Source organism: Numida meleagris, chromosome 2 (assembly GCF_002078875.1).
Source record: "Numida meleagris isolate 19003 breed g44 Domestic line chromosome 2, NumMel1.0, whole genome shotgun sequence".
NCBI lineage: Eukaryota > Metazoa > Chordata > Aves > Galliformes > Numididae > Numida > Numida meleagris.
In genome coordinates this window covers 111,880,332-111,893,400 of record NC_034410.1, presented here as the reverse complement: position 1 = coordinate 111,893,400, position 13,069 = coordinate 111,880,332, and the positions used below count along the sequence as shown (strand labels likewise).

The 13,069-nt window shown below is 36.5% G+C and overlaps 1 protein-coding gene across 5 annotated transcripts in view; it reads left to right on the top strand.

The window, feature by feature from the left end:
* The window catches only part of ASPH (aspartate beta-hydroxylase), a 110,115-nt gene that overhangs the window by 76,610 nt on the left and 20,436 nt on the right, over window positions 1-13,069 (top strand). For 4 of the 5 annotated variants that reach the window (XM_021389058.1, XM_021389057.1, XM_021389056.1 and 1 more), the window contains 4 exons: window positions 1,625-1,761; window positions 7,739-7,837; window positions 8,491-8,580; window positions 12,572-12,709. In XM_021389058.1, the coding sequence (XP_021244733.1) occupies window positions 1,625-1,761; window positions 7,739-7,837; window positions 8,491-8,580; window positions 12,572-12,709 (464 nt within the window). The remainder of the gene's footprint in view (window positions 1-1,624; window positions 1,762-7,738; window positions 7,838-8,490; window positions 8,581-12,571; window positions 12,710-13,069) is intronic. The other variant, XM_021389061.1, reaches the window with a different exon arrangement.

Here is a 13,069-nt window from a genome sequence, read left to right as displayed (position 1 = left end):
CTAGTGACTTAGTGTCTGTTGCTTTTATGACAATAATGCCTTGCAGATAGCTATGTACAAGTTGTCATGCATGCCTATGATAGGAGATGGTTTAAAAAAAAAAATTCTTGAGCGACAGAAAAAATTTTCATTTTCTACTGAAGGTGATGGAAACCTCAGGAAAATAAATGGTGTACATAGAGTAAGCATACCCCCAAATAAACTTACAGTAAACATAGAGAAGAACAGAACTGAACTGGAGGATAATTTTTTAACTCAACTCCTACAGTTTTCCTTTTTTTGACAGTTTGGAAAGTCTTGTTTTTCAATGAAGGTGTATTGATAGTGTATTGTATAACCTAAGGCATATATAATAAGAGTATAAAAATGTATTTATGCAGTTTTATAAAATAAAAAGTCTATGGAAACTGTTAACATGCTGTCAGGAAATTGTAATTTTATATCTTTGCCATCATGAAATTTCACAATTATGTTATGCTAACGTTGAGTTTGCTCATTATTCTCAGACTGAATTATGAGTGGCAATGACTCTCAGGCCAATAACTCTAAAGCATCCTGAATCTTCATACCTGATGCTCTTAATCCAACTTTAAAAAATGTAAATAATGAAATAACTAGCTAATAGATAGAAAAACAAAACCATGTTTTTCTATTTAACAGCAACAACTCAATAAAAGTAGAGCAGAACTATACTCATTACTTCAGGAGATGATTTTCAGTAACCTTTTAAGGCACGAGGTTGTCTCATATGGGTGGCCTTTTATACAGGTTGCTTATGCATCCTTTTCTTGCTTTAGTGAAGCTGGCTGACTTTGCCTACTGATACTTCAATTTCATATTTTTCTCACATATTTAGTTTATGTTGCTGTTTTCTCTCGAAAAATAATAGAAAGACTTGGTCCTCATGATCACAATATCACCAACAAAATTTGTGTTTATCGGAGAGTGAAAATCTGAAGCTGGAATGCTAAAAATGAAGTACTAAAACATAATGAATCCACCTGAATCTTTAGACCTCAGTTCTGTGATCTACAATAATTTTTTTTATCAGAGCATGAAGTACAACAGTTTTCAGTGGGAGAAGAACTCTGTTCCTGTGGACTAGGTTTTAGTGTCAGCTTGTTTTGATCTTGCTGTTCTTCAATAAGACCTCATTTAGGAAGTCATTGAATCATATATTTAATTTTATGCGTGTGAAGCATGATTACTTTCAGTGGAACTACTTAGCATTTCAAAATGTGTTTAGTTACTTCACTTAATTAAAGTTTATTTTGATGTGTTCATCACGTTTTATTAAGCACTTTGATATCTATGTATGAAAGAGCAATCAAAGCTTAGTGTTAGAGCTACACTGTGAACTGTTCTCCACTAGAGGCTACCATAACACTGCATGATATGCGTTCTGAGTGATTTCCTAAAGTATTCCTTCTACAACTACACTTGCTATGACAACCAAGCAGCTGAATATACTCTTATCTGCATAAGCTTTTTCTGAAGTTCTGCCTTGTGATCCTTAGTGAAAATGGAACATCTGGGTCTGATTTGTGTTTTCTTAAGATGTTGTGCATCTTACTACTATTACTTGTATCCATTGTTGTAATGAAGTCTTGTTCAATCAAATTAGGTCGCATGAGAAGTTCCCTGATTACTCTACAGAAATTAGTTCACCTGTTTCCAAGTGATACATCATTCAAGAATGACCTTGGTGTTGGTTACCTCTTGATAGGAGACAACAGCAATGCCAAGCAAGTGTATGAGGAGGTGAGCATCCATTCCAGCTGAGGAAAAAAGATTTACATTCATATGTTCATTTTAAAGATTGCCTGCTTTTAATTTCTTTAGCAGTGAAACTTTTTGCATGTCTGTTTTTGAAGGGTTAACACTGATGAGATTTATTTATGTAATTATTTATTTTAGTGTCCATTTCCTAACTGTTTTCTAGATTGCACTCAGACTTCCTGATACCATCATATTAATATTTTTCCTCACAGACAGAGAAACATACTTAATAATCCTTGGTTTCTTATTCTTTCTGGTAGGCAGGTTTGGAATGTATTGACAACACATGTAGATGTTGTGTGTATTTAAAAAAAAAAAAAAAAAAGCCCTATCTGGAAGACATAGAAAGCAGAAATAAGCTTGTTTCTTTGCAGGAACACCATCTTTATCCGTCTGAATACAGTAGTTGAGTACTTGCAAATCTATTTATCCATAGCCTTTTTCCAGATATTCATAGGCAGCCTAAATGCTATTTTTCTTTCATGATCCCATGATCCCTGTAGTGTACTCTGTTTACTGTATTTTTATTGCTGTCTTATACTGTGGTTAGCAGGCTGGGGTAGGGTCAGTCCTCTCCTGTGATGCAAGAACTCCATTCACATATGGAAGCTCTGTAGTAGATGTGGAGCTTGATGTAACTGGCATAGCAAGAGCTATCAGAACTTGATCAGAGGTTATATTGTTGGCGTTGGCACACTTGTTCCAGTGCTTGTTTGGTGCAGGAGTGGTATGATGATTGACTGGTTACATAGGCTGAGAACAAGCCAGCATGATTGATACCACCTCCTGAGAGCAGAGGCGCAGTTTTCAGTCCCCCACATCTGGATGTCTGACGGGTTCTCATCTCAGATGGTTTCTCAGAGGGAATGAGGGCATTTATCCCCATGGTTGGAAGCAGGAGCCAAACACGGATAATACTGTTTTGTCTCAAGCTCTTCTGACAGTCGCAGTTGTTGCCAGACTGCTGTTTGCTTTGCTACTCTTGCTGCTCTGTAGGTCCCTCCATAGTACACTTCTGTTCAATAATTTTTGGCCTGCTATCAAAAGTTGGCAGAAGATAGAAAATGGTGTTTTTTGGAGATTGATGGTTATTAACTGAACCTGCCTCTCAAACAGAAGGATCTTCAAAAAAAACCCCAAAACATACTCATGTGGGACAAGATTTTCCTTTTCAACTTTTCAGTGCTTTGCTGCAAGCAATGTAGATGTTAGAATTTCTCAATATCAATAATCATAGCATTTTTTTATAATTAGAAGATGGTAATGAGTTTGTTATGCAACTACTGTGATATTGCATTTTATAGACTTCAACAGAAGCATTTACTGCTCTTATTAAGGCTAGATATGCAAAATAAGAACTGGTCTGGTTTCAATATATTGTTTTCCATGCTTCCATAGTCTTCATCCAGTATAATTACTCTGTTTTACAGTTCACTAGTCAGTGAAATAGAACAGATCATAGTGATGTTCTGTCCTTGTAAAAGAGCAACAAATAAGTAACTTTTAAAAGGATCTGGATTTATTCTTTTTAAAAATCATGCAGGTTTTGTCCATATTCTGACTTTTCCTCAGGCTGAATTCTACTACTCTCATGTAATTTTTTTCTTTTGTTGTAATCAAGCATAAATTTAAATGAAGAATTTTATGAAAGGAGATATAGTCAAAGAAACGAGCAGAAGCTCATGTGCATATGCTTTTATTCTTGGTTATACCAAAAGCTTCTTCAGTGTTTTTGGGCGGATTGCTTTGGGGCCATATGGTCTGCTCTTGAGTGCTCCAGTCAGCTGTTGCAATGCATAATTAGGAAGTGATTGACATGTGATTTAAGGCTCCTACCATAGGTGCTGAGGCTCTATGTATAGTCAACACAAGTGGGGCAAACTATGAAAAGTTGTTCTGGTGACCTCCAGGAGACATGGAGACATCTTCTCCTTAAGATTTAAAAAAAAAAAAAAAACAAAAAAAAAAACATTGGACAAATTAGTCATCTGCTGGGAAACAAAACTTCATAAACTCAGTGCTGCAGAGTAGATGCCTTCAGTATTTATGAATCCTCCGTTTCAGTTACCATTGTAAGAATATTCGTACACTTAATTCAAGTATTTTTTTAATGCAAAGTGCGTAGTCAAGTAGGAAAAGAGAGCAGAGCTCAGGACTCATCCTTAAGAGAACATACCCTGTGTTTGTCTACAGGCTCTGCTTCTTGCTGATTCCCATTCCTTTCTTTGTAGTCATCTAACGTGGGGATGCAATACTTCGGAACTTGCCTGAGGAGCAAAAAGAGCAGTTGGACTGGAGGAGAATCTAGTCTCCAAATTTCTCATTTGCAGCGAATCTACTAGATGCTTTTGAAGAGATAACAGTGCTCTTGTTTGCTTCCTGCTGTAACGTTATAGTCTAAATTCAGTGTTGACTGTGTGTTAGGCATGGGCTGGGCAGGCATTACCCACTGGACTCTTCACAGACACACTCAACTATGGTGGGATTGCGTCATGCACCATTTCAGACCAGACTAAATAGCTGACATCATCTCTAAAAAATTGAATCAGTGCCCAAGGAATCCTAGTGAATGAAAGCTTTCTGCTTTACATTTAATGGCCAGCTTGATTATTTTCCAATCAATTTCACTTTTTTTTTTAATAACCAGATTTAAACATTGGAAACCAATCAAAATTGTTTCTAAAAAAGTGGGGAAAATAATTTTGTCTTTGTAGCTGTTGAAGTGTTATGATAAAATTTTTATTTCAACAATCTTAAATGCGATGTGTTCTTTCACAGTAGAAGTGATATGTATAAAATGCTGAATATAGGACAACTTTGTACTTTCAGCTGTAGCGTAGTATGATTTAACTGATAGAAAATACACTTTTTAGTATGCATTTGCCAGACTTTCTGCTGAACAACAAATGGAAAATGGTGTCTAACTGGAGAAGATTTCAATTTTACCAAATATTAACATACTTTCTTCTGAACATTATCCTGTGACATGGAAACATAATGTTGAAAGTAGTTCTCCCAGAAATTAAAGCTATTTTTGTTTTCAAATGTCTCCAGGTTGATAAAACACAGTGGGGAGAATTTCCTTAGCAGAGTAAGTGATCTTAGAGCAATTTTTCTGCCTGCCATTCTGTGCCATGTCTGCATGGCCTCAATGCAGTCTTATACAGATACATACAAGCCAACTCTGATTAAACTATCTCAGGTACCAAAAGCAGAATATCCACATTAACACAGTACTCTGCCCTGGCTAATTAGCCACTGATAGCCCCAGAGGTTAATTTCTGTATTCATGATTAATATTTAATGGGCAGTGAGCAGTTTAGTAGAACTTATTTTTAAACATAATTAATATTGCATGCAGCAACAGCAACAGAGTAATACAATTTACATTAAATACTTCCAGTGTAATTTCTGCTGATTGTATCTCTTCACTTCTCTTTAGGGGCTCTGAATGTAGATCATGCCTTAATGCAACCCGGCAGAGTTTAAATGAACTGTAATATAGAAAATTCTCTTCTGTCTTAATTAATCAGATAGCTTTTTCCTATAGTTAAAGGAACTGTAACAAAATTATACGACTAATAAATATTTCTGTCAGTCATTTTTATTTCACCCAGCAGGTACAGATTTGTGGAGCAGAATGATTCTATGCAGAATACTGTATGCAAAAAGTATAAAACTCATGGTGGTGTCACATTTGTGGTCAAAGTTCATTTGTGCTAATAAAATGCCATATTATAGATTTCAAATAGATTCTCAAAATTATTGTTTCTTCATAGTGGCTTTTTTTTTCCTGTAAAAAATATATGAAATACTGCTATTTTTAAGCCATAGCATTTATATTCACATAGCACTGATTTTGTTCTTGCTCAGATGTAGTTTGTGTGTAATAATGTTGGAGAAAGCAAAGAAATTGGCCCAAAGGACTTGTTATAGGATTGCTTCTAATTATTTTGATTGAAGAATTAGGTTAGACAGTGACTGGAAAAAGGAGAGGGAAATGGCTGTAATGTATGCAGACATTTTATGCGTGGCATGAGTTTAGTAGCTACAAAAATGGATTTAGACAAGAAAGACTGCTCGTCTGCCCATTGTTCTGTACTTAGTGACTGTGTTATAGACACTCAGCGGATATCAGTCTATGTCCTTCTGTTAACTTCGACGCACTTATGCTGGTCCTCACAAACCGAGGATCTGTATTGATTGGACTTTCCACCCTTATTTTAAGAAAGAGGAGGTTTATCAACAGATTTATCTTGACCATGTAATCGATATCACACGAAGCTTCAAATGATATTGTATATATACATACAAGGACTGCTCTGAAAACAATGCCTCCTATTTTATTAGGTTGGCCCACAACATAATAAGTCAGAGGTGGGTGTTGGCGGTATGGCAGCAGAGGTTGAACCTTCCCACCAATATTCCATACTTTTTGTTGCCGTGCAACAGATGGCAGCAGAGGGGCAGTCTGACAAAATGGCATCTGACATGGAAGTGCATAGGAAGCAAAGGAGTGAAACTGAATTCTTACATGAGTGGGAAAAACTGGCACCCACTGACATTCATCAACACTTACTGAATGTTTATGGAGACCAAACAGTGTATGTGAGCATGGTGAGGCAGTGGGTGATGCATTTCAGCAGTGTGGTAACAGTGATAGTGGGTCACCTCCATTGGCGCAGGTTTTGTGAGGGTGGCATGCAGGCTCTTGTTCATCACTGGTGAAAGTGCATAGCTAATGGTGTTCTGTAGCTGAGAATTTGCTCTATCAAGCAGTGTTACCGTGTTCTTTGTATCTGTTGTAGTTCCCATGAAAATAAACAGGAGGTGTTACTTTCAGAGCGACCTACATATATTTTATATTTATAGTATGATAGAAATATGGAGCTGGAAAGTAGATCAAGACATTCTACGATTTTTTTCCCCATGGCTGAGGCGCAGACCAAATGCACTTAAATTATCCACTATTGTTGGGAGTCCATTTTAGAACTCAGGCCAGCCAGCTTCACACTTCCTTCCCCTGAAACACTCCCCCATACAGTGATCCTCTCTTACAGCTGTCCCTGTGCTCACAAATCTTTCTCTTGCACTTGAAATATCCATCTGTGCCTAACTAAGATCAGATTTCTTGCTTGCACATGGTTTCTCTTTTTCTGCAAAGTTAACTATGTTATGCAGTAACTCAAATATTATCTAAATCTTCTTCAGAGTACAAACTCTTTTAGCTTAATTGAGGACACTGTGTCTTAGGTTGCAGCACACAGCTATCAAAGAATAATTTTTGCATCACCTGCTATGAAAGCACACTGAAGCACTTGAGGTACCCCACTAGTCTTTGCATTACTTTCTGATTGCTTTCTCTTGACCAAGAAAGCGTAAGCTCTTCCAAGAGAGTGGTTACTGTTGTATTGAGAATGGTCTTTGCTTTGCCAGGGTTTGTACAGCCCCATCTTGTGATATAAGCATTATTTCACAGCATTATTCTAAATAGCAGTCACTGTGCTTCACAGCATAGTATATTCTCTCTTGTAAAGACTAGTTTGTCAGTGTAAACCTAAAAAATTTTAAACTATTCCAGGTATATTTCTACACTATCCTTCCCATGACTCTGCTGTAGACTTGTTCAAAGAGCACCTGCCTTCTTTTAGATTAGTCCTGTAATTTAGCATGTTATAACTCGAGACAGAAGGTGGAGGAGGAGGCACAAGAGGAAAATAATGCAATTCAGAGAAGCCAACTGGAATAATTTTACATATGAATGTTCAAAGTTTGGTTTATAATAGGTTACTTGGGAGAAAGATAAATGTAAATGGATAAAAGTACAGGAAAAGCAAGAATTTATCTGTGTCAGCAGTGGAAGAAAATCTAATTGCATCACTAAATAGTAATTTGTACACAGATTTGTTAATTTGTATAGATTCATGCATGACTATTTACTTCCTTTGCTCTCAAACAGGTTCTACGCATGGCTCCAGATGATGGCTTTGCCAAAGTACACTATGGCTTCATCCTGAAGGCTGAAAACAAGATAGCAGAGAGCATACCTTACCTAAAGGTAGTTTTCTTTCCTCATTTAATGTAAATATTTTACTAATAGAAAAAAAAGGAAAATCATGATACATAAAATCTGTCAAGCTAGAAGCATTCTAATTACAAATCACAATTTAAGGTATGCGTTGGAGTTATATTGCTAAATCACTGCCAATGAACTGGAATAAGCTTATACACTAAGATTTATCAATTCTTAAACATCAAATATTTGTTCAATTAGTACACAACTGTGAGTCTCATATTGTTTTGAAGCTTGCAGTATGCTGCAAACTAAGGGTTCTTGAAAGATCAAAAGAGGGAATTTGTATACGTCTGAGTGTTTCGAAGAAATACTATGAAACAAAACCTTAATTTACAATATCCAGCTTTCTAAAATGCTTGTGTACATTTATACGACTGAGGTCAAGTTGAATACACCTCTGTCTTGGAGTAACTGGGATTTTGCAAATTGATAACATTTTTCAATGGCTTTTTACTGAATACTGTATTCATTCAACCTAAGTTCATGGTTACCATGATAGTTGGAATAAATTTTATAGAATTGACAGACTATATACAGCAATAATCGAAGCTCTTTTAGAAGTCCCATTGAAGTTTCTTTTCTATATTTATATATGTATATTAATATACATATACATATATATATATTTTTTTTAGGAAGGACTAGAGTCTGGTGACCCCGGCACAGATGATGGACGATTTTACTTTCATTTGGGTGATGCCTTGCAGAGAATAGGAGACAAAGAGGTACATATTTAACATGGCCTTGCTTACATCTGCTGAATCCAGACAAAACTTTTGAGCATGGGCTGAAGGTCAAAAACTTGAGCAGTCCCTTTTAGGTAACAGTCCAGCATACCTGTGTAGAAGTTAAGACAGCAAAAAAACCCAGCAATTTGCACGATGATACAATCTCTTAGCACCCCTTCTTTTGCCATAGAATTAAACAAAACTTTTGACATTTACATGGAGCTTCCAAAAAAAAAAAAATCAGAAATTAATTGAATGTGTTTTTTGTCTGTTTTCTGCTCCTACTGCTTGTGATTTTTTCCACCAGTCAAAATACAGTGACATAAGTATATCCCTTTGTGCAAGTTCTCTCATAGCACTGATAACAGTATTCTATAAACTTTACCTCTTTCCCAAAGTGACCATGAGCACCAGTGTGTGACACAAAAACACCGTGAGGGGACTCAGTCTGTGGGATGAGTTATGGTACTTGTTAAAGCATCACATTCATAAACAGATCAGAAAACCAGAAATTTGTACAGCAGATCTTCTTCTCAGTAACAATAAATATGAGGGCTGCTCCAAATGTAATGCCTCATATTTTATGATGTCGGTCCATGATGTCAGAGGCAGATGTTGATAGTATGGCAATAGAGGTTGAACCTTCCCACCAGCATTCCATTACATTTTGTTGCCATGTGACAGATGGCATCACAGGGCAGTCTGACAAAATGGCATCTAACATGGTAGTGAGTAGGAAGCAAAGGGGTGAAATTGGGTTCTTCCATGAGGGAAAAAATTGTACCCATTGACATTCATCAGTGCTTACTGAACGTTTATGGAAACAAAACAGTGGATGTGAGCACAGTGAGGCGGTGAGTGGTATGTTTCAGCAGTGGCAACAGTGATATTAAATCAAGCCATGTTCCAGATGGCCATGCACAGCTGTCACACCACAAAATGAAGAGCATCTCAATCAGCTCATCCATATGAATTGGCTCATGGTGGTGCCTATCTTGAGAAATAGTGTTTTCTACCTGAGAACTTGCTCTATCAGATAGGTGTTATTATGTTCTTTATATCTATTGTAGTTTCCATGTAAATAAATAGGAGGGATTACTTTCTGAGTGACCTACCTATTTGCCACTGGAAACCATAGGAGTTTCTACTTTATTATTTTAGGAAAGCCAAATCTGAATGTGTGAGTTAGTACTACTGTCATAATAAGGGTGTAAAGGACATTTGTTGAAAACTGTTGCTAGTAATGAGCTCCAGTGTAGGCGTAAATTTAATAATAATAATATGATAATAATAATCACTCAAGTTCGTAGGTAGGAAATGTGGAAAGAATAAGAAAGCACAGAGGACAGAGACATGAAAATCCTTGGTTTCTAATCAGTTTTCTGGCAATACATCTGAAATACTGACAACTCAAATACTGTAAAGGATGCTTATCACTTGAGTATCTTGGCCTAGTCAGTAGACACAGTATCAACTATAGGTGAATGGACTGTAATAAAGTCTGTGTTTGTGATGTTTCATAAGCCTACTTCATCACATTATTTTTTTCTATATAGAATGTGGAACATTTATTATACTTTATACATATAGTATATCTAAAACATTGAAATGTGATAGTGTCTGAATTTCAAAGTCAGATGACCTTCTCTGAAAAGACAATAAAATATTCTTCCAATGAAGTTTTTCCAAATTAGAAGTTAATTTGCAGGTGAGAATTAACTTCATTTAACACTTCATGCTTTTTACATGCACACATGCTCTGCTTTGTCTTTTCCCCCCTGACACTTCTCTGAATTACTGTCTATCTGCCCTTCTCTTAAAAGAAAATTATAAAGGAACTCTCTCAATGGCATATTCTGGGTTGAATGATTGAGCCTAGAGCACCCCATTACAAAGTTTGAAGATACCACACAGATGTAATTAATGTACATCCACCCAATCCCCAGGGTAACTGTGTTAATGTTTATGGAGTTAATGGTCAGATCTTCTGTAGATGATGCTTTAATCAAAGACAAATGAACTTCTTGGAATAGAGAAGACTGTTAAATTTATCTGAGGAAAGTTAAGCCTTTTCTTTTTTCTTTTTTTTTTTTTAACTGACCTTCCTGGAGTTGCTGAACTTCAAGATTTAATCAAGGAGACAGATCAATATTGATGGCAACATGATAGCGCAATTCTTCTATGAAATAATAATTAGCAATATTATACATCGTGATTATAGCTGATGGACCTTAAAGAATAGTAACATTCATACTTAGTATAATCAGTGGCTGAAACAAGTAATTCACCCTCCTGATCATAACTCCAATCACTGCAAATGAATTCAGGCAATGAGCATGAACAATCTGTTTTTACCCGAGTGTTATTACAATTTATTTCTTGAGGAACATATGCCATAAATCACGATGCTTCCATTTCAGAGTCTTAACCAAGATGAAATTTTAAAGATATACTGCATATTACCCAAAGGTAATAGGTAAATTTTGTTACCAGTGCACAATCTAAAAATGCTTATTTGGAGAAAGAAGAAATATACATTGTCATTACATATACATATACATTATACATTGTCTGTTGTTGTTTTGTTTTTCTGTACTTCCGATTAGTACAGTAAGACAACATTCTATTGCACCCTTTCCTTCATACTTCAAGAGAGTTATAAACATCGGAGTACAGAGTACTCCGATGAAGAAAACTTAGACTCTCTTAGTATTGTGGGTTTTACCTCAGTGAGTCTTCAGTTTTGGCCTTTACATTGATTGTGGGCAGATTAATGGACAATTGCCATATGCTCTTGAATGAGAACAGAAGATTCTGAAATGCAAGTGACAGTTAAACAGTCATGTACAGGAGCTGCCATAACAGGAAGCTATTGGGTATGGTGTTTTACAACTGTTGTCCAAAAGTGTGGAGTTGGGCTTTTTGAGAGCCTAGCAAGGGAACAGATACAACCAGGGAAGGTAGCCAATGATAAAATGATGGGGGGTACTGACTGGAAGCATAGGGTTGACATTATAGGCTGTCTAATGTAGAATGAGGTGAAAATAAATAGCAGATTAGATGAAGAATTGTGAGAGTGGGCTTTGAATTTGGATGTGTGATGCTTAGCTGAAGGCAAATTGGAGAGGTCACAGACTGGGAAGAAGTGAATGTCAGGTAGTATAGGTAGAGAAGGCTTCTGTGAACAGTTCCAGGTATGGTTGTTCTTGACTGATTTCTGTTCAAGGTGGAAATTGCTGCCTGCTTCTCTCCTTCTGTTCTAGCTGTCTTATTCTCCTGTCTCCCTGACTATTATTATTGTTTTTTAAGTTGTCTGAAGATTGCAGCTCTAGCAGCAATGCTGCACAGGAAGTAGACAGCTGTGTGGAGCTTGTTCTGTTTATAAAGCAGTATTACTCCTGCTGGACTTCTTTCCAAGTATCTTGTTGCAGCTCATTGGTGTTAATGCAAATTGTGGAAAGGGAGAGTATGACAAGTAAAGTTCTGGTATAAGTCACAGTAGACTTTTGGCCACATGAAATAAAGGGGCAGAATAAGTAAAATGAAACAGCATCATCTCAGTTCTTGTATGAGAGCAAATATTTAAAGAAAACTCAGGTGCACATATGTATTAGATTAGCTTGTAACAAAGTCAGCACTGTTTTCATCACCACAGCATGTTCATTTATGTTGGAAGGATGCCATATTGGAACAGGGTTGACCAAGATGACAAACAATTGGATCTCCCAAATCCAAGGTGAACACCTAGATTACTGACCCGTATTTGATGTCAGTGATTGTGAGGAGGATCCTGTTTTGCTAATGCTGGACTGGACAACCTTGGCTGACTGATCTGTCTGAGGATTGACAATTTTTCATTTTTTTCTCCTTAAAGTGTTTATACCTTCTACGTAGTAGAAGAATATCCCCAGAATCAAATGGATCCTTAGCTTTTTGTATGGAATGTTGGTTGATATGAATTTAACTGTTAACAAATACCATATTCTAGGCGTACAAGTGGTATGAGCTTGGATACCAAAGAGGTCACTTTGCATCGGTCTGGCAGCGCTCTCTCTACAACGTCAAGGGACTGAAAGCTCAGCCGTGGTGGACAGCAAGGGAAACTGGTTATACAGAACTGGTAAAGGTAAGGAAGTTTGTCTCTGTTTAATTTGATTTTTTTTTTAATAACAACTGTAATTTAAGGTGTGAAGCAGAGAAAATGTTTGTCCCTGAGGTCTGAATTACTGCCTGTAAATACCAGACACCAATTTCAGACTAAGTGGAAGATTTCACTAAGATACAGTAAATTGATCTTAGGCGTTTTAAAAATTGAGAATGGGAATAGGATGACTGAAATCATTACTAAATCCAAAGTTTGGATGGTAGGCAACTGTAATATCTCAAGTACGGAATAGCAGCAAACTTTGGCAATGGCTGGGACACACATCATTAAATTTTTTACTTAGTTAGGAAAAGCTGTGTTCCTTGTCCCTTTTATAATACT